The 23,077-nt window shown below is 39.5% G+C and overlaps 1 protein-coding gene across 1 annotated transcript in view; it reads right to left on the bottom strand.

The window, feature by feature from the left end:
* LOC149287621 (prostaglandin G/H synthase 1-like) overlaps positions 1 to 21,247 on the bottom strand; it is a 43,326-nt gene extending 22,079 nt beyond the window's left edge. The window contains exons 1-6 of the mRNA XM_089492653.1: positions 21,136 to 21,247; positions 16,274 to 16,414; positions 15,997 to 16,140; positions 14,663 to 14,844; positions 12,159 to 12,242; positions 11,684 to 11,930 (exon numbers count right to left, since the gene is read on the bottom strand). Coding sequence (XP_089348779.1) covers positions 11,684 to 11,930; positions 12,159 to 12,242; positions 14,663 to 14,844; positions 15,997 to 16,140; positions 16,274 to 16,292 — 676 coding nt within the window. The 5' untranslated portion in view covers positions 16,293 to 16,414; positions 21,136 to 21,247. The remainder of the gene's footprint in view (positions 1 to 11,683; positions 11,931 to 12,158; positions 12,243 to 14,662; positions 14,845 to 15,996; positions 16,141 to 16,273; positions 16,415 to 21,135) is intronic.
* Positions 21,248 to 23,077: the final 1,830 nt, after the last annotated feature.

The raw sequence follows: 23,077 nt of genomic DNA, 5'->3' as shown, positions 1-23,077 counted from the left end.
ATATGCCCCAAACTCTGATAAACACACAATCTTAGCTAAACTATCCGCCCTTGAGGTGGAAATATCAGCATTATTTTGGGTGGGGATTTTAATCTCGTAGCCAATACGTAATTAGACATGTCCAAACCGACGACCTATTCGGGTGGATTCTTCTCTTTGCCTTTGCTGGAGCACATTCACTTGAGGGATACTTGGTGAAACACTAATCCAATTGATAAACAATTTAAAGTTTACTCTCATTCACATGATTCCTTCTCTAGATTAGACTACCTTTAAATTCCTGATATGTTCCTACATAGACTTATTGGCACCCAAATTGGCCAAACAACAAATTATCTTTATCACTTAGAGGTATTTCGATCATGCTTAATTACTAAATGGAAAGATTATGTTGTAGACAATTGTGAACATTTAGGACATGGACTTGTTTTGGGCAGCCCCTTCTGGGATGTATGTAAGGATACATATGTATGTATGTATGTATTTATACATAACCGATTAACCATTTACCGATTCTAAGAGGGCATATCATAATTAAAGACACTTCCCTGTCCACGATATCTGACCCCAAGAGTATTACCCAACTATTTGCTATTTACTTTCAGGATTTTTATAAAGCGGAATCCATAAATCCTGATATTATCCTTGAGATCTTTCAAAAGGCTAAACTTCCCAAACTATCTCCTAATAATAGGAAAAAACTTGGTTCCCCCCAGATCCCTTTCAAATGGTAAAACCCAGGGCCCAGACGGCCTAGGCACAGAATGCTAGAAAACATTATCGACATACCTACCGACACATCTTGCAGATGTTTACAATGGTTTCTTGGCTGGTGAGGTTCCCCCCAGTGAGTTTACTGCCTCCCGCATCATAGCCCTTCCCAAGCCACATAGTGACCATAAATGACACCGTGAATAAACCAGAAATACGTGCTGTTATGGTGGGATGTGGTGAATAATAAGTAAATTAATATATTAAATAATACTTCCCAAAAATGGACCGCAGCTCCCCAAACAACACTCTTCCTCAAAGTGTAAAAGTATAAACGAACCAAAAACGTATGGGGCGCAGGTACATATAGAGGGAAAAAAAGAAACAACACAATATAGTGTAGATGGTATGTCCAATATAGTGATCAAGTGATATGTTGCACTCACAAATCAGCATGGACTATGTAAAATCTTTATTATTCTTCATATGAAAATCTAGAAAACAAACTAAAAATGGTGCAGTATCTCAAGGTAAAATACAGATGTATCAATAAGAATGCACTCACAATTTTTCATGCACAAAAGTGCATATGCAGGCGTTTGGTATAAAAGTCCACCAAAAGGTAGGATGTGATGAAGTCCAATTGAGTCTATCAATGCGTTTCGCCCCATGGGCTTCTTCAGGAGATCAATTGGTGAAAACATCGGCAATAATCAGCAATCTGTGAATGGTTCCGTTCCCTCTGTCTGTTCTTTTATAGCCGTTTCCGTATGTGTCGTCGCGTGTTGACCTTTTCCCTTGATGTCATCACGTATCGTCTGTATTCTCTGATTGTTCTCTCGTTTGTTAATAAAGTTGTAGGTGAAAAACGAAGACTGTCTAGCCTGTATACGGGAGGATCTTCAAAGTGCGCCTCTCGGTGATCAAGGAAAGAGAATGAGTCATTCAAAAAAGAAATCAGCCTCGAGGGAATGATCGCAGTTACTATACTAAAGAAATGAAAAAGAGACGAAGAAAAGAGACGAAAAGGAGAACCGAAGAAAGGACAGGAATATCCACCATATGTTCTACAGTTGTGTATGTGTGTGTATCTACAAGAGAACATAGATCGTACCGTAATCGTACCGGATATTTAACTAGAAAGTGTAACCTACAAATGTGTTATATAAAACTGCTGACAATGTAAAGTCCGTTAAATATGTATATTGATTGTATAGGACTGTGGATGACTGCAATTAACGGATGTTATAACGGATGTAATGTCCGCTGGAATATATCCATTGAATAATTGCTTTATATGAGATCAAGATATATACATAATTGATTGGATTTTAAGTATGCATGTTAATAATAAATGTGTCTATATATAAAGTGATGTGTTGAAATTGTATTAAATGAATACATATGTATTAATAAATATGTTGAATAAAGTGATCATGTGATGATGAAATAATGAATTAATTTATATTAATATAAATAAATCAATTAATTTAATTGTGTGTGATGTGTTTAAATTGTGTGTTGATAATACCGTATTTGCTCGATTATAAGACGAGGTTTTTTCCAGAGCAAATGCTCTGAAAATACCCGTCTTATAATCAGGGTCGTCTTATAATCAGACCTCAAATAGGTCTGATTATGAGACTAAGATCCAGATCCCCCGCAGCGATGCAGGGGACCTGGATCCTCCTGTGTTATGTCCCCCCAACTTACCGGTGCTTCTGAGTCCCCGGTGCTTAGTCCGGGCTGCGTGTAGAGCTCTACACGATACAATCGCGTAGAGCTCTACACGCTTCCCGGACTAAGCACTGGGGACCCAGATGCAGGGGACCTGGATCCTCATGTGTTATGCCCCCCCCCTCCAATTTACCGGTGCTTCTGAGTCCCCGGTGCTTAGTCCGGGCAGCGTGTAGAGCTCTACGTGATTCGCGTGGAGCTCTTCATGCTGCCCGGACTAAGCACCGGGGGCTCAGATGCAGGGGACCTAGATCCTCCTGTGTTATGCGCCCGCCCCCAACTCAGAAGCACCGGTAAGTTTGGAGGAGGGAGGGGGAGTGTTAAATGGGGGGTGTAAGGCATTTCTGTAGGCAGAGTGCCCTGTGAAATGCCTTTTAACCCCTTTAATGCCACTCTGCCTCCTTAAATGCCTTTTACCTCCCTATATGCCACTGTGCCCCATAATATGCCTTTTAACCCCCTAAATGCCAGAGTGGCATATAGGGGTATAAGGCATTTCTGGAGGCAGAGTGGCACAAACGGAGTCAAAAGGCATATCATGGGGCACAGTGGCATATAGAGGGTTAAAAGGCGTATCATGGGGCACAGTGGCATTTAGAGGGTTAAAAGGCATATCATGGGGCACAGTGGCATATATGGGGTATAAGGCATTTCTGGGGCAGAGTGGCAAGCCTGGGGGTAGATGTGCATAACTGGGGGGGCATTTTTGAAAAAAAAAAAGGAAATAAAAACAAAATATTTTTCTCAATCATAGCTTTTATTAACAAACAATTGTTCACATAGTTTACATGAACTAACATTTACTGGTAAAACTTTTTTCCTATAGGGTCGTCTTATATTCAGGCTTTTTCTTTTTTTCATAAGTTAATCAGATTTTGGGGGGTCGTCTTATAATCAGGGTCGTCTTATAATCGAGCAAATACGGTAATGATGGATTATAAATGAATAAATGAATAAATTAATTAAATTGAACACGGAACCATTCACAGATTGCTGATTATTGCCGATATTTTCACCAATTGATCTCCTGAAGAAGCCCAAGGGGCGAAACGCGTTGATAGACTCAATTGGACTTCATCACATCCTACCTTTTGGTGGACTTTTATACCAAACGCCTGCATATGCACTTTTGTGCATGAAAAATTGTGAGTGCATTCTTATTGATACATCTGTATTTTACCTTGAGATACTGCACCATTTTTAGTTTGTTTTCTAGATTTTCATATGAAGAATATTAAAGATTTTACATAGCCCATGCTGATGGGTTGGAATCACCTTCTTTATTTGTGAGTGCAACATATCACTTGATCACTTTATTGGACATACCATCTACACTATATTGTGTTGTTTCTTTTTTTCCCTCTATATGTACCTGCGCCCCATACATTTTTGGTTCCTTTATACATAGTGACCATACCCTACTTTCCTCTTACAGACCTATTTCACTTTAAAACCAGAATATTTGGCAAAATAGGCACTTGACTACATCTTAAAAAAAATAAACGAAACTCAACACAAAATATCAGAAGTTTCATTTTGGCCATTATCTATACTATACAAATTACACAGACAAAGCCTTTGATTTCTTGGCCCTACCTTATTAGTTTCTTTAAATTCCATCATTTTTGGCTTACCCTTCACACATATGTTTAGAGATCATTCCCCTTCAGCACATGTCACAATTAACAATTTAAACTCTCATTGATTTCCCCTTGGAGGTACTCACCAGGGATGCCCGTTATCAGCTATATTTTTTTAATTTGCCCATTGAACCATTGATCCGCATTATTGCCACTTTTGCGAATAATCTTTTACTGTTCTTATCTGACCCCAATGGGTCATATAATGGAACATTCAAATTGACTCACTGCTATTCTATCAAAAATAACAAATTTAGCCCAACTCTATAAATTGAACTTTACCCACTATTACATCAAATGGCAAATTCCTTTAAAAGCTGCTCAATGTTATCTATCCTGCACTGGTCGCAGTCGCCTGTATAAATTGGTCATTTCCCCCAAACTGCTCTATCCAATCCAAATGTTACCTATCACCTTAACCCCTTCGCGACCTTTGCCGGTTCAGGACCGTCATAACAAGAAGGTCACTAAATGACCTTTGACGGTCCTGAACCGTCAAAAAATTAAATAAGCTTAGAAAGTGATCAAGGATCACTTTCTTCGCTTAAACGGCCTTGCTGCAATGCCTCGATGTCGAGGCATTCAGCAAGGCCGAGATCGGCATCGGGGGCCATGTCTGGCCCCTCCCCCGGGCGTCAACAGCCGCCATACATTGTATGGCGGCGGACGCCCGTTTTAAAAGCGTTTAGGAGGCGATCAACGATCGCCTCCTAAACTTAAATGGTGTCGCTGGAATGCCTCGATCAGGAGGCATCCAGCGACACCAAACACTTACCTCTGGGTGGGCTGTGACCGCTCCGGAGAGCGGTCACAGCCGCCGCTGCCGGTGATCTTCGCCATCAAGCAAGATGGCGGCGGCCCGGGAAATAAAACAATAAAGACGAAAAAGTTCGCTAGAGGGTCTCCAGACCCTCTAGAGAACTGGCTCCACTTGCTGGTTGAATACAGGTACTGCATTCAACCATGCAAGTCAATGGAGCCCAGCTTTCTAATCACTATGTGATTAGTAAAATATTCAAAAAAAATAAAAATAAATAAAAAATGGAAAAAAAAATAAAAAAAAAATGTGCTAACATTTAAAAATAATTATGCAGTGATGTCACTAGATGAACCATCCAGTACCAGCAAAATGTGTAAAAAAAAATATAAAAAAAGTATTAAAAAAATAAAATAAAATAAAAAAATAAAGTTTATTATTTTGAGCAAGTGCTAAAATTTCTCAAAAATCTCAACAAAGAGTTAAAATAAAAGCACTTCAAATACCCAAGGGGTGTCTAATATATAAAAAAAATGGCTGATGGGGTAAATTGGAGGGGCCTAGCTCAAAGATAGGGCATAGGTACAGACTGACCAAAATGGAGAAAAAAAGCGCACTTCCCAAATGTGGCATTTTAAATCTGAAACAACCCGACAAACCCATGCATGTCGGGTATCACTGCACTCAGGAGATGTTCCTGAACACACATTGGGGTGTTGTTTGACAGTGGCATATACCAGGACCTGTATATCTATAACTAAAGTACAATTTGTGTGGAAAAAAAAATAAAAAAAATTACTATTACAAAGTTTGACAAAGTGTAGTTCTATAATTGGTGCATGGAAAGGGTTAAAATAACAGCATTTGGAATACCCTGGGGTGTCTAGTTTTCAAAAATATATGGTTTGAATGGGTTAAATTGAGTTAACCGGCTTCAAAGATATTCCAAAGAGGAGAGGGAGGCACAATGACCAAATGACCACCTGAATTACGCATGCCCCAAAAGTAGCCTTTTACCAGCCAAACAATCTGACAAACCCATGCATGTGGGGTATCGCTGTACTCAGGAGATGTTGCTGAACACACATTGGGGTGTTGTTTGACAGTGACATATACCAGCACCTGTATATCTATAACTAAAGTACAATTTGTGTGGAAAAAAAATTAAAAAAAATTACTATTACAAAGTTTGACAAAGTGTAGTTGTATAATTGGTGCATGGAAAGGGTTAAAATAACAGCATTTGGAATACCCTGGGGTGTCTAGTTTTCAAAAATATATGGTTTGAATGGGTTAAATTGAGTTAACCGGCTTCAAAGATGTTCCAAAGAGGAGATGGAGGCAGACTGACCAGATTTGTTAAAAAAGATTTGGAAATCATAAAACGCTGCTTGTACTTATTGCCCTATAACTTACAAAAAACAGCAAAAAAACATAAAAACATTGGGTATTTCTAAACTCAGGACAAGTAGTAGAATCTATTTAGCTAGTTTTTTTACTTGCTTTTTTAGGTGAGTAACCCAAAATTAGGCGCGCATGTACATATGTGGGAAAAAAATAAACAATAATAGTGCAATAATGTAAGATTCAAAGTGCTGTATGTGCGTGTATTATATGCACTCACAAAATTACAGATGGTCAAGGCTCTTCAGAATAAAATTCTTTCTTTATTTCTTCTTATTACTAAAAAAATTGATAAAAAGAGAACGGCCAATAGTGCAATATATTCCTGTGGTTGTTATAGGAAAAAAAATGCACTTACAAGATGGTAGATATTTTCAGGCACTTCAACTGAAAGTCCGAAGTTTAAAATCAATGAAGTCCAAAACAGTAAATAGTCCTCGTAGGTAGTCCTCAACGCGTTTCGCCTATCGGCTTCCTCAGGAGAACAGTTTCTTTCCGAAAATTTCATGATGTTCGTGGGTGTAGAACGTCTATTTATGTATTTTGTGTCCGTGTTCCGTGTTCCGTCTTTACTTCCGGGTTTGACGTCAGCGCGCTGTTCCCGTCGTTGCCCGGGAACAGCGCGCTGACGTCAAACCCGGAAGTAAAGACGGAACACGGAACACGGACACAAAATACATAAATAGACGTTCTACACCCACGAACATCATGAAATTTTCGGAAAGAAACTGTTCTCCTGAGGAAGCCGATAGGCGAAACGCGTTGAGGACTACCTACGAGGACTATTTACTGTTTTGGACTTCATTGATTTTAAACTTCGGACTTTCAGTTGAAGTGCCTGAAAATATCTACCATCTTGTAAGTGCATTTTTTTTCCTATAACAACCACAGGAATATATTGCACTATTGGCCGTTCTCTTTTTATCAATTTTTTTAGTAATAAGAAGAAATAAAGAAAGAATTTTATTCTGAAGAGCCTTGACCATCTGTAATTTTGTGAGTGCATATAATACACGCACATACAGCACTTTGAATCTTACATTATTGCACTATTATTGTTTATTTTTTTCCCACATATGTACATGCGCGCCTAATTTTGGGTTGCTTTCTGTTGAACACTAAGAGGAGTGTTATTGCGGGCTGCAGCAGTACAGTGAGGAAGTACCTTTTTAATATTTTACTTTCACGTTTCACTATCTGGTGTTTATTTCTTTACCTTTTGGCGTTTTTTAGGTGAGTAAAAGATTTTTCAAATAAAAGTCATAAAATGTGTTTTTTTTTCAATTTTTCACCATGTTTTTTTTATTTTTTTTATAGTAAATAAGATGATACGATCAAAATAATGGTATCTGAAGAAAGCCCATCTTGTCCTGAAAAAAACAATATATAACTTATGTGGGTACACTAAATGGGTGAGGAGAAAATTACAGCTGAACACAAGCACCACAAAAGTGTCAAAACAGCCTCGGTCCCACAGGGTACAAAACGAAAAATGAGCCCGGTCCTTAAGGGGTTAAAGGAATGAGACCTTCTAATGCACAATAAACGTTTGCGACAGTTCCTATGGCAAAATAAAAAAAGACAGAATTGCCCTGATTTAACTTCAATATCCACACCAAAATTTGCTTGATTAGAACTTAGCAGCCAATTATCGCTTTGCCACTGACTGGATCCTTACCCTTAATAGCTTTACTCACTCTGACTTAGAGCAACAAATGTCTTCAGACATTTCTTTAGCCTCCCTCCTGCATCTCCTCAGGTCCTCTTGGCCTGTGGATCTGTGGATCACCAATCCATTTTTGTACCATACCTTTAAAGTAGGGCTGCAACTAACGATTATTTTAATAATCGATTAGTTGGCCGATTATTTTTTCGATTAATCGGATAAAAAAATGCATTTTTTTTTCAATTTAAAATAATGTAATAAAAAACGTACAATTTACACTTTCATCTCTTTATTGCAATGGCCTCTCTCTCTATTCACCTTCTTATTTTACTGACATAATAATAAAAGCTACAAGAACCCAAACACAGTGTTTCTCAAACTAGGTTTTAATGCAGTTATTAGTAAATATTAATTCATATGTTAACTATTTTTCATATTTAATAAAAACTATGAGAAGAAAGCCTTGTTTAAATTTTTTTTTATTTACCAAACTGCCCCCGGTTATGCACATCTGACCCCCAGCTTGCCACTCTGCCCCCATATATGCCTTATACCGCTTATATGCCAGATTCCACTGTGCCCCCTGATATGCCACTGTGGCCCTGATATGCCTTATACTCCTTATATGCCAGTGATATGCAACTGAGCCCCCTGATATACCTTTTACCCCCAGATATGTTTTATGCCCCCCCTGATATGCCTAATATCGATATGCCTTATACCCCTATATGCCCTGAAATTCATAATACCCCCCATACACCACTATAACTCACTCATACACCACTCTGGCTCCTCCCCCTCCCATACACCACTCTGGCTCCTCCCCCCTCCCATACTCCCCTTCTGCCTCCTCCCCCCTCCCATACTCCACTCTGCCTCCTCCCCCCTCCCATATACCACTTTGCCTCCTCCCCCTCCCATACTCCACTCTGCCTCCTCCCCCCTCCCATACTCCACTCTGCCTCCTCCTCCCTCCCATACTCCACTCTGCCTCCTCCCCCCTCCCATACTCCACTCTGCCTCCTCCCCCCTCCCATATACCACTTTGCCTCCTCCCCCCTCCCATAATCCACTCTGCCTCCTCCCCCTCCCATACTCCACTCTGCCTCCTCCCCCCTCCCATATACCACTTTGCCTCCTCCCCCCTCCCATAATCCACTCTGGCTCCTCCCCCTCCCATACACCACTCTGGCTCCTCCCATACACCACTTTGGCTCCCCCCCCATACTCCACTCTGCCTCCTTTCAGCAACGGAGGTTCACAAGACACCAGGTTCACAAGACACCCCTCTGACTCCTCCCCCCTCCCATACACCGCTCTGCCTCTCTACCCAGCTCCGTTACTGACAGGCACTTTCACTGCAGCTTCATAGAAGCCTCAGCGTAAGTGAAGGTGAGTAACGGAGGCTGTCTGTGTGATGCAGACCCCCACTGGCTGACAGAGAGGATGATTCTCTGTCAGCCGGTGGGGGTCTGCACGATGCGCACTGCCAGCCTCTGTTACTGCCCTTCACTTACGCTGAGGCTGCAGTGAAAGTGCCTGTCAGTAACGAGTCGGGAGAGAGGCAGAGTGATGTATGGGAGGGGGGAGGAGTCAGAGGGGTGTATGGAGGGGGGAGAGAGACGGAAGTGAGAGACCGGCCAACAGTGAGGGGAATCCAGGTCCCCTGCAGCGTGGCGGGGGATCTGGATTCTAGTATTATAATCTGATCTCTGTTTGAGGTCGGATTATATAAGGAGAGGAGTTTTTCAGAGCATTTGCTCTGAAAAAAACCTCTTTTTATAATCGATAAAAATCGATTTGATTAATTGATAATGAAAATCGTTCACAACGATTTTCACTATCGATTATTATCGATTTTATCGATTAGTTGTTTCAGCCCTACTCTAAAGCATTGGATTGTGTAAGGAAGCGCATGGTCCTGGACTTTTACTATTCCCCTTGATCCTTAACCCACAGCTCCAGCATGGTAGGGAGGACATAATATTTAGATGCTTGGCACTGTGGTGGATGACTAATTAATGACTCAAATGAGGGTAAACTGCTAACTTTGAATTGTGGTACAATTAACTAAATTATGCAAATGCCCATATTTAGAGCAAGAAATAAAAAGCAGAATCACTTCCCCACTGGCTCAAGCTGTGTGTAATTTATATGTACGTGTACGTTTTTTTTTTTTCATTTTAATCATACAAACTAATTTTTTTGATGGCAGATGAGCCCCCCTGCTGGCGACCAATAAAGTTGCTTGTACGGGCCTTTAACTCCAGACAGCGACCACTGGTCTCCCCACTCCAGGAGTTAAAGGTCCTTGTGAGCGACCAATAGAGACGCTCGTACAGACCTTTAACTCCTAATGTGGCCTGGGGAGATCACTGGTCTTCAAGCTCCAAGAGTTAAAGGTTCGTACGAGGGACTCTATTGGTCTGCCAGAGGAGCTCCCTGCCGGCGACCAATAGAGTCACTCGTACAGACCTTTAACTCCTGACGGTGAAACTCCCCACTGGGGAGACTATTGGTCTTCCTGCTCCAGGAGTTAAAGGTCCATACGAACAACCAATAGAGTCGCTCGTACGGACCTTTAACTCCTGGAGTGGGGAGACCAATGGTCTTCCCAGGCAGAGTTTTGTCATCAGAAGTTAAAGGTCCATAAGAGCGACTCTATTTTGCGCCGGCAGGGGCCTCCTCTAGCATCAACCAATTGGTTGATGCCAGAGGAGGTCCCTGCAGGTGACCAATAGAGTCCCTAGCACGGAGCTTTAACTCTTTGTGCAATACTGTTGGAGAAATATCACCCTTCAGTGAAAAGACCAAAGAACGTGCTATTACATCAAATAGCACAACATCCGTAGGATATAATATGTCCTAAGGTTGTTAGCTGATTTAGGACCATGGGGCCCTGTAAGGAGTTATACAAAAATTACCCCACTTGTCTTGTTCCCAATTATTTATTATTATTTTTCTTGTAAACAAGCACGGATTACCAAGCCCCATCCTGTGAGGTAAGAACATTGGAGGGAGAGGGTTTCTTTAAGTGTGACAGGGGACCTCAACTGATCACAGGTAAAAGGCAAAATGCAATTGATATTAGTTATAGTCCAATAAGAAATGTGGCAAGGAAAGCCTACCTCTGTCATTATAGCTGCTATGTATAACTGCTATCATTTTCATTATGTATATGGCTGAACTTGTTGAAGCTTGCTGTAGATGGCAACTTAAAGAGAGCTGGCATAAGAGTTCCTTTATGATCAGCCATATGCTTACACAGCACATTTTTACTCACCAGATTAAACATAAACATGCACCCATTAGTTACATTTTGTAGCTATTTTTTTTTTCTTTTCATTCCTGTTAATGCATCTGACTCTTTGTTCTTTGTTGACCTTGGGGAACTTGATTTGTATTCGCTCCTATTCAAAATGGCGAGTGGATTATATAACCAAATGTGTAAGACTATACAACATAATATCACTGTGCCTCACCTAAGGTATTTTTATTACATTTAACCACCCATCCCTCTGAGCAGGGGACACGGCGAGGAGGGGTATATCTGGGCAATATTCTCATTCAGGTTTATTCATTTACCTGCCTGCTCCACCACACACCCGGGAAGTCTACCCAAACAACTCGCATTTTAGGGAATCTAAAAGTTGATTTGCCAGTGATAGCCTGCAAATGCATTAAACCGCTTAATGAATAGACCCTTGTGTTTCCTCATATTGTAAGTTCCATTGATACATTATATTGTTCTCACATTTACCTACTCACCTATCAGAACAAGCCTTGTTGTTTGAAACAGCTGCTCATCGCTCCATGTGGGATGTTCTTTTTTTAAAATATCACATACTCTGTTATGTTCCCGAAGCCAAAGAGTTGCATACATCATTAGTCCAGGTAGAAGGCCAAATACCTCTTGCCCGACTGCATATTGCTTCTCTTTGGGAACATTGTCGGGATATATCATGTGGACTGGTGCTTCAACCACTGTTGGTGGATACATATCTCCATTTATTATCTGAAGCACAAACAAATCCACGAAGAAACATAGTTTTATCTTAATACAGAAAAATTGTGATACCAGTGATAACATCAGGGACAATGGGTACTATGTGTTATTTTACATTTAATATTTCTTTAATAGATCATTTTGTGATTTAATCAAGATGAGTCCTGGACAACAAACTGTATGCAATATTTCTATTTATATGTTAAAGAGAAATATAAGTCAGTTTATTTTTCTTACCTGATATTTCAGCTTTCCATCTTTGAACAGTCTAAGCATATGCTGACGTTCCAAAGTATCTCCATATATGTGGCTTAGGTCAACCTATGGAAGAGAAACTATTAGTATTTGTGGCATAACAGCCCATACCTTATTTAATATTAAAAAATATATTACTCAAATCCATAACATTTGAATGTATAAGAGCTGTAATCATTTTTGTTTATAAACCCTTTCTTTGTGGGGAGGTGACTCTTTTTGTAAATGTTTGTATATGCAAGATTTCTTCTAATTTTAAAACACTTGGACCTGGAATATCCTTTCAGCAAATAGGTGGATGCCTTACAGTGAGGTCTGTAAAAATCTGGGAATGAGTTTTTATTAAGAAAAGACATGCTGTTTTATAGTCAGAGAAAATAACCATTCCAAAATGACATAAATTATACATCCTTGTTTAAATTTGGATCAATTAAAACCTTTGAAGGATTTATATTCCTTTGACTGGACCAATAAAGAAAAAAGAGAGTATTTGAGAATTAAGATTATTTTCGACTTTAAGAAAATTATACATAATAATCATAATGGTTTGATTAAAGATCTAAAAAAAAGAACCTTTCATCTTGAAAGGAATAAGAAATATCATGAATATATTTTGCCTTAAAATTTATTTAAATCTATTACTCTTCAAGTTCCAATGTCAATGTTACTGCTAATGGATAAATTACTATTATTGTGTGTGGGGAAATAAGAAACTAAGGATTGCAGGCTCTCTTTTACAACGGAAATTAGACTGAGGCGGTTTCAAATTGCATATCATAGTTTAGATTTTCAAAGCCAGTATGTTTTAATGCCTTTTTAATATAGGATTCAAAGAGGGACAGTGACTTAAGGTTCTATCGGTATGAAAATTGTAAGTGTCATAATATAAATTAATTACATTTTTATTGGTTGGATCCTAACTGTGTTGAAAATGTAGTCATAGCCAAGAAAATGTTCACTGGTCATGCAAACTACATGGAAAAAGTATGCCGAGTCATTTTGATAAATCCCAAACGAATGGATTCATTCCAATATTATATTTTTGTAATATGAATATTAATACAAAAAATATACATCTTAGACAAACAGCTTGCGGGAATATAACTCATCACAATCCTTGTATAAATATTGAAAACAATGTAGATCGGTTTCCCTACAAATTGCAGATATATTAATGTAACCACTTTAATAGCTTGTTAGTATACAGTTCACTTTACCGTTCCAGGACAAGCTTTGTCAATATATTATAGAAACACAATTTACCAAATGCATGGGTCAAATTATAATTACCTGGACAAATAATTTGGTTTGTGTTTAGTCATCAGAATAAATTAATTTACTATGATAATTAGGTAATAATACACAAATAGTTTGTTATCGATTACTTGAGTTGGTGACGAAGTGGACCTGCTTGGGACAGGTAACAAGGAGAAAGTTAACCTTAAATTGGCGAATATACCCTTTTATATTAGGATATTCATGTACATCTGAATCTGTGTATGTTTTTATATGAAGACAGATTTGAGAGAACTGTGAACCTACTAGCTATGTCAAAAAAGATTTTAATCATCACTTCTCTGGAAACAGCAGTCCAGTTGCATAAACTCTAATATATATAATTATACAATTGTAAGAGCTATCTTAACTTAACTTGAATGATTCTCATTATTATTCCTACTCATTACAATATTCCTCATCTTTTGTTAAGTTATCACTCCCTCTGGCCGAGGCTGATTGGCATAGCTAGAAACATCCCAGGACTAGCCCATCAGATCATTGCTTACAGGAGACAGGAAGGGTGTGTGTCAGTGTTAAGGAAGCAGGACTAAAGGAAAGGCAACGCAGATGAATTGACAGGGTTTAGAAATAAATGAGGTCCGATTAAGTGGCCTGGCCAGGACAGGGGTTGGGGCAATATGCAGCTCTTCTGCCAGGAGAATAAACACAGTGATCTGGAGACCCATAATCAGCTCTGATTTTCGGTGCCGTTGGGCAAAGTATGGAGAATTCCCTGGTATGCTGAAAGTTCTGGAAGCCTTTGTAGGCGTAGGATGACGTAGATGTAAGTGTGTCTGAGGACTTTATGGCTGAAACTAATTAAAATGCTAGTCTTGCCTTTGTCACGGGATCATACCCTCCTGAAGATAGACATAAAGTAGGGTCCAAAACTATTACACAATAGAAAAAAAGCTAATTTCAATTGATACTGTCATAAAAGCCGTTAAGTGGACAGATTTCCTTAAAATGGCTAAAAATTGCTTAGAGAAAAGACTGAAGATTGTTGGAGGAGCAAGGGAGAACCAGGAGCTTATTTTGGTCTCCTTGTATTGGGCTGTAGAAATGTCACAACTGTTGTTAGTTTTGCTCTGGCTACTCCCGACTCCTGTATTCCTTACTTCAGGAAATACATGTTTATAAAAATAATCTCTTTTATGTGCTTTCACAAAAACAAATGATGGTTTTCTGCACTCCATTATGTAACTTACCCCATGACCTAATCCTTTAGTGAAGCCACGTCCCATCCTTCCATATGTTTTAAAGAACTGGTGGGTAAAATGCTGAGCAAAGAAGGCAAACATAAGATTGCTGCCCTGAGGGTCTGGAATAAAGCGTTCTCTTTTCAGAAATGTCTCCACTATAAAGTTTGCATCAGGGAGTTGTATTTTTCCTGAATTAAAAAAAAAGACATAGCCTGAGGTTTTAGTCCCTGGTGCATATTTGTCCCTGGAATTGTCCCCAAAGAAAAATTATATTTTAAAAGCAAGTATTTAGCATACTGTATAATACAATTAAACAGTTCGATGTAGTATGCGTTTTGAAAATAAATCAATATATTTATTTGAATAGAATCCATAAATCAATCTGTCTAGTGTACCTAGATGGTGCAGTTGTTTGAGTATATATATATATGTATGTATATATATATATATATATATATATATACACACCGTATTGGCTCGAGTATAGGCCGCACCTGAATATAGACCGCACCCTAAAAGTTAGGTGATTTTTCCACTCTGCCCCCCCCCGAGACATGCTGCCACTCTGTGTGTCCCACCCCGAGATATGCTGCCACTCTGTGTCCCCCCCCGAGATATGCTGCCACTCTGCCCCCCCAAGATATGCTGCCACTCTGTGCCTCCCCCCCGAGATATGCTGCCACTCTGTGTCCCCCCCCCGGGATATTCTGCCACTCTGTGTGTCCCAACGAGACATGCTGCCACTCTGGGCCCCCCCCCGAGATATGCTGCCACTCTGTGTGTCCCCCCGAGATGTGCACCCCTCCCCTAGACTTACCAGTGCAGACTAGACCCCGAATATAGGCCACACTCCCACTTTAAAGACTTAAAGTGGGGGGGGGGAGTGCGGCCTATATTCGGGCAAATACGGTATATATACACAGCTCTGCGGAATTTGATGGCGCTATATAAAAATAAAAAAAAACACATGTTGCTGTTCATTTGACATTACTTATATCCTTTTTTAAACAATGCTAATAGAGTTTGTCTTTCCAATCTTTACTACCACAACTTACAAAATAATTGTGAAATGCAATGTATGCAACAGAAACTTTTTGTTTAGCGTTTAGCAAGACTTCCTCTGAAGATAAATGCTTTGTGTTTACAGGTAAGTGCAGGCTTCCACTGGAGAGATGAAAAAGCTGCTAGTCCATCAAGGACTGATAGGCAAAATACATTGCTAAAAAATATTTTTCTTTTCAGTCCATATCTGCTATATATATTCTACATAGCTGTCATAGTAACGGTTAAAAATAGAAGTATACAAAAACAAAAATAATGTACATGTTTACCCAGCTTACCTTTTGTTCCCATTGGTGTTGGACAGTCATCTGCAATAGGAGGAAGAATTCGTGTATAGTAGCTGACATTTGAATATGCCTCCCAGCTAATATATCCATATGCAGAGTTATATGTTGGGGGGCTAGGTATCAAATTGGATCGCACTAAAATAAAACACAATGAGTTTCATGAAACAATAAAGCAACGTATTTAAAAGGAAATGATTAAAAGAAATGTAAGCAGCATGCAAAATTTTCAAACAGTACGTAAAAAATACAAAGCACAGTATGCGCTTACCTTTAAGAACAAGTCTCATAATTGTATCTCGTATGAAAGTCGCATTGATTAAATTCCAAAACCACTTATACCGGGTTAAAATGTAGTGATAAAATCCAGGACTTGGACGCAGGTATTCCAGAACTCTAGTCCACAATTCAGCTGAGAGATAAAATGAATAAGATAAACGCAAGCATCTACTACATGGCATGTAAAGCAAATAGAAGGGAAAAAAAGATAAAATGTTGAGCTAAGCATCCAGTTATTTTTCTACACCTTAAACACCTACTGTTACAATTTACTTGGCATGCATTCTTTTTTTTTCTAGCACTTAGCATCTCTATATATAGATGAATAGATATGGTTACAAATTAAAATTATTTTTTATTAGAACTCAGCACGGCAGGAAAGAAAAAATATTATACATCTGTCCCAAAAACTAAAAAGAGAATGTGCAGAGCACTAGGTCTTCAGGGGGCCACTAGCCTTTAAGTGCCAGGGTCACCCAGTTATTGCCAGTTTAGCCCTGTTTCAGACATTATGCATTTTAACCAGCATGTAATCGCAATAAACAGGCCAATTTGGAAGCTATATCGATACTTTGAACAGAGACTCTGGGGACATCATATTTTTTTTAAATAGATTTCCATACACAAGGGACAGGAGGCACGACCGAAGCACTGCATATGATTCCACTGTTTGCAACTGTACCCTGGTAGCTGTTTGTAAAAACTGCACGTAAGCCCCTCAGTAAATTGCTATAAATTGGTTATTGTTCCCTTAATGGTTACCAAGGGAATGCATCCAGTTATACAGAAATTCTAACAACTGAAGTGCTTATGGAAAATAGAGTTTTTGGATGAAGGTACATCCAGTGGATGCTTGCCCCAAAAGTTGCCTCTTAACAGTTCAATAAAAAAGTAGCATACACAAATACTCATACACCAGAAAAATAATTGTTATAGTTTATATAGCTGATTTTATTTGGCCCTGAATAAGAACATCTTTACGGCAAAACATCTAACTATGGAAGCAACAAAAATGTGTGATTCATATGTTTTTGTGCCAAGAAACCTCTGCAAATGATTCAAAACACTTTGCACAAGTTCTATCTTTGAATACAGAAGACTAAAACCTACATCCAGAGACATCCAGAGACATCCAGCTAGTTGGGACTGGTGTCACTCGAGCAACACATGAAAGCAACACTCAAGCTCCTTTTTGTGTTGGTTAGTTGCATTTCCTAAGCCAGTGTTGATGCTGCCATACAAACAGGCATCATCTGTAATTGGCAAAAGCACTCTTGTGGAAATTGTCACTGACAATGTACACTTTCATATCATATTCCCCAACATGAATGGAAAAGCTGACAATTCATGGTTCTGAGCAGGGCCGGCCCAAGGCAAAATGCCGCCTGGGGCGAATTTTAAAATGACGCCCCCCCCCCCTTATCTACCCTTCCTCTCCCCCCCCCTGCCGCCCCCACCCCCTGTACTTACCTTTCAGCAGTCCTGCGGCGAGTCTCCCTGTTCGGTCTCGGTGCCGGCTTGTAATGCTGAGAGACGGAAATCTTCCGGCACTCAGCATTACAAGCCGGCACCGAGACCGAACAGGAAGACTCGACGCAGAGGAGAGAGAGAGGGGCGCCGAGCGGGTACTGACAGCTTGGTAACCGAAAACCACTCGGCGCCCCTTTCTCTCTCTTTCGCTTTAAAAAAAAAGAAGGGCTTGGGGCGGCAAAGTACCGCCCCTTCAAAAGTGCCGTCTGGAGTGGTTGCCCCACTCGGCTCCATTGTCGGGCCGTCCCTGGTTCTGAGCTTGGTTCATAGAGACAATGGACAACATTAATGATCAGCAAAAAAGAGACTATAATGAGGATAGAAGCAACCACTCAACAAAACACAGACTCACAGAGGACAGCACCAATGTACAATGAGAGAAATTGGGGGTCTTTCCCTGAATAACCTGCACGATCTGCACAGAAAGTAATCAGGATGGGATGCATATTATGCTCCAAGCAGGCTAAATAGCTATGTCAATGTAACGGGTTCACCAAGAGAGCTGTAGTAACTCCCAGAGATCACCCACATGTATCCTCCTGTTGTCCCCGGAATCACTTCGAGCACCAGCCAGCATGCGCACCTTGGAACCCTGCTATGTGTACCCAATAAGTAGACACACAACTACCTTGAACTGAGTACAGCAGGAATGAACAGTTTATTGTTGTAACACATAGACTGATATAGCCAAAGAACTTAATTAACATAAATCAACATTGATAAACAGGTACATGTAGACAACCCAACCTTTAATCCCCTTTAGCTACTGAATATCCCCCTGGTAGCCATCCTGTTAATGGGATTAGTTTAACAATGGAGTTCCTGCCTGTTTGGCAGCCAGGCTGGAGCCATCTCTGAGTACCTTGGGCTCCTGTATGACAGGTCATTCTGTCACAGTCAATTTTTTAAATGTTATCGAAATAGTGTGTAGGCTTCTGCATGGACTAAATGTGTTTATTTGTATAACATTATATTTTAAGAATATTAGTCTGGTCATCAGAATTTAACTATATAGTTGGGTTGGGCCTGGATGGGGAGATTAAATATATTGTAGTGTCACTTCAAGGCACACTCTGCAATTGTTGCTCTAGTCTTTTCAGCAATTTTGTGTTATGTGTTACCTCTGGGTTTTCTCTTTTTCTCAGACTGAAGAAAAAAATGTTGTGTCTGCAAGTCTGCAGCTGTTGTATGTTTCTGGTTATTACACTGAAGTTACCACCAAAACACAAACTAATAATAATAACTTCTCATTTTACACACATTTGAAGATCAACAGAAATCTGATTTAGGTTACATTATAAAGAAACAAAGTGATTTGTCTGAAACAAAAAGGGAATAGCAATGGCTGGTATCCTAGCATAACTTACTACCACTATATTACTATGAACATCATAAATTTGCCACCATGATAATGCTTATTGTGTTATGTGGACCACATCACAATACTGTATAAAAAAAACTTGATTAGAGAAATAGCTTCTGGCCCTTCTTATATTATACTTAGTCCAGATGCAGCTTTGTGTGTGTATAGCAGAAAATGTGTTTTCATAAGCTTATGTTACAAGGGTGAATTCTCACCATAGTGATTGTTTTGTATATGTATAGTATGTATGTCAAGAAAACATGATGGAAAGATCCCAGATGTCACAGTTCTACCGAACAACAGCAAGAACAATAAGTACAAGAGAGGGTGTTAGCAGAGGTAGGCATTGCTCACGGTGAACATTTACTTGGGTCTGTAGTGGACAATTTAATGATGTTCTATGGACCTTCACAACCCTTGCCGCTGACACTGGTGTCCTTGTACAGACACTTTGCCTACCCTGGGTATTAGCAGCATTAGTAACAGAAATGCCACTTTACAGATAACTGGTCTGATATAGATAGTACACAGTGTACAGCACTGCAGACCCTGGAGGAGATTCAGTGACCTGCCTAAATCTTAATTATTTTTAAACAGAAGTAAATGACACATGGAATTAATATTACATCATAAGGATACACAGCAGGTAATATTTCGAGAAACCACATATGTGGATACTAAATTGATGCAATGGTTGCAAAGCTGCAACACACACCTATAACATTTAAAAATCAGAGAGATAATGTGACCAATGCAAATACGGTATTACCTGAGGACTGAACAGGCACTTCATTAATAAGGGCCACATACCCATCCAGCCTTGGGGATTACAATACCAGCACTCTGTCTAGTGTTAAGAGGTAACCACCTACAGTGCAATTGACGGCTGGAATCCCTTAAAGTCTTGTGATTCATTACTGTTACCACAAGCTCATAGTCATGTTAGATTATTTGGAGTTTTGGGTACTGGGATGCTGGAGCTTGGAAAGCAGATCTAAGCAGTGATGCCTTTGACTTGAGGTTGGGTAATGATGTATGAGTTGTGTGAGCTATAGGATATGATTGTGAGTGCAGACTCCCAACTTTTCAGTTGTCCAAATCAGGACACCTGTGTTGTAGGGCTGTTGGAGCTGGGCCAGACCCAGAAGTGAGTATGATGGGAGGCATGGACAACTACTCGTCTTACCCAAATAGCCACCTTGCACTGATAGCATTATGAAAATTAGGATCTCCCAAAACCAGTCGATGCTTCCCACTGACCGCAGAAGTAGGACAGTGGGGCAGGTATGTGGGACAGCTGACAAATATGAATTAAATTATTTATATGGGCCTAAGCAGTCATTTCTTTGACTCTCTTTCACACAAAGTACTATATAAAAGCACAGTGCAACTGGAATTATCTTATATCCTGCTGTTTGCATGCAAAATTGGCAAGGGGAGGCTGGCAACATTCACACCAGTAGACCGTTCCAGCATAGTAGCCCAGTAAAAAAATTGCTCATGATACAATGGTCAGGAAATACACTCAGCGTTCACAATCCAGTGTAGTACACAAAATAATTTAATATAATAATTTAAATGGGGCACAGAAAGGAACAGTTATGAACAACATTTCGGCTATATGTGGAAATGCAAGTAAGATACACATAAAGGATTCGGTTAGTGGCACAAAATCTCCAAATAGAGCAACCGAGTGGGAAATTTGGTCCCCTGCTGCCCCTCCCTTGAACATAATATTAGGATTAAAAAAACAAATGAAATGAGAGTTTGGGATTTTTTTTATCAGTGATCTATCACTATATTTCTAAAGGGAGGCTAGACTTTTCAATATTTACACACTCCATTGCATAATCACTATTTTAGTTGTGCTCTGCACTGAGGCCTTTAGTCTGGAGGTTCTGTTGAGTTTTAGCAAAGGAAACAACTGTGAGAGAAGATAAGATGTTAACAATGTGACTTACGGATTGTGCAGTTTGTTCCATAATATCCAGTGCGGGTACAGTCACATTCATATCGATCCAGTTCAAACCGTACACAGACTCCTTGGTGCTGACATGGGAAGAAGCAGCATGGGTTCACTAGAATGAAAATAAATAAACTTTTGATCCGCAATAAAAAATATTATAATCATTTCTGATATAGCCAATACTGAAAAGTTTAAAAGCGTGAGTTATTAAGTAAGTTTGAGAATTTTCCTGGAGGTATTAATATGCCTCCTGCAGTGATAAAGTGTAATATAATTGTCAAAAAATATTTTTTGTCCAAGTACAGATGTAGGTCATGGTAAAAATGTCAGAGGATTTTTAAAGGCCCAGGATGAACATGCTTGTATATATATTATAATATAAATATATTTTTAAATCTGAAATCCACATGGGTCCCAAGGCTTCCTAATAATTAATATAAAATAATATAAAATAAATTTTTTTGTGTATGTGGGAGTAAGTATATGTGAATCAGTGTAATGCGCGCAGACAGCCTCCACTTTCTCTGGGGCTTCTATGACGAAGCGCTGGCATCACATGACCTTCCGGTGCTCCACCATAGAAGCCCCGCCGGCAGCAGCGGAGGCCGTCTGTGCGCAACCCCCAGCCGGTGAACGTTGCGGGATGCGCACAGACAACCTCCGCTGCTGCCGGCACTTCTATGACAGCATGACATCTGGAGGCAGAGTGGCATATGGGAGGTTAAAAGTCATTTCAGGAGCCAGGGTGGCATATGGGGGGATATAAGGCATTTCTGTAGGCAGAGTAGCATATAGGGGGTTAAAAGGCATTTCTGTAGGCAGAGTGGCATATAGGGGTGTATAAGGCATATCAGGGAGGGAAGAGTGGCAAATAGGGGGTTGAAAGGCATATCTGGGTGGCAGAGTAGCAAGCTGTGGGGCACATGTGCATAACTGGAGGCAGAGTGGCAAATAAAAGGAAATAAAAACATTTTTTTTATATTAAATATGAAAAAATAGTTTACATGTGAATTAGTATTTACTAGTAAAACTTTTTTTCATATAGGGTAGTCTTATATTCAGGCTTTTTCTTTTTTTCCTAAATGAATATTTAAATTTGGGAGGGGGGTCATCTTATAATCAGGGCTGCCTTATAATTGAGCAAATACAGTATATAATATAAAATTTATTTTGTGTGTATGTGATGGTATGTATATGTGAACCGGCGTGTATGTGATATATATATATATAATATAAAATTAATTTTATGTGTGATGGTGCGTAATGTGTGTATGTGAAATAAATACATGTATAATATAAAATGTATTATATGTTTATGTGACAGTGTGTGCATATGTGAATCAGTGTGGAATCACTGGAACTAGTTGTAGGCAGGAGATGAGTGAGACTAAGGAGCTGGGGTGGGGAACTGCAAATACTAAGAGGGGATTCTGATTTATCTCTCTCTTTTAAGAGGGCATAATATTATGTCGTCTGCTAATATCACCGTCATGTTCTGAGATGGTTTATTTCTCTCTCTCTCTCTATATATATATATAAAAAGATACTTCTTAAACTAAACTAAATGCATGGGGCACATTATGCTTAAAAGCTAAAAAGCTTAAGTGTAAAAAAATACCCCTAGTCCTTAAGGGGTTAAAGGAGCATATATATGCTGGAGTGTACCTTTAACTACATTTCTAACCTGTGGTTTTAAACCTCCCATCTTTCTGTTTAGCTATTTCCCCCTTACAAGTTTCTCTTAAAAATTAAAAACGGCTGTTATCCCTACCATTCGCTCCTTTAACCCCTTTCCTTCCCACCTTCCTCTTTTTCCTAACCCTCGCCTCTATTCCACGTTATCTCTTTTGTCTGTCATAATTTGTTTTCCCTATCAGTTATCTACTTAAACATTCTCCTAGCCCTACACATGCATTATATCTCATTCAACATACTGT

Source organism: Sceloporus occidentalis, unplaced genomic scaffold (assembly GCF_023333645.1).
Source record: "Sceloporus occidentalis isolate IW3139 unplaced genomic scaffold, rSceOcc1.0.p SCAF_58, whole genome shotgun sequence".
Lineage (NCBI taxonomy): Eukaryota > Metazoa > Chordata > Lepidosauria > Squamata > Phrynosomatidae > Sceloporus > Sceloporus occidentalis.
The sequence above is the reverse complement of the archived record's forward strand: the minus strand, read 5'-3'. Positions and strand labels throughout refer to the sequence as shown.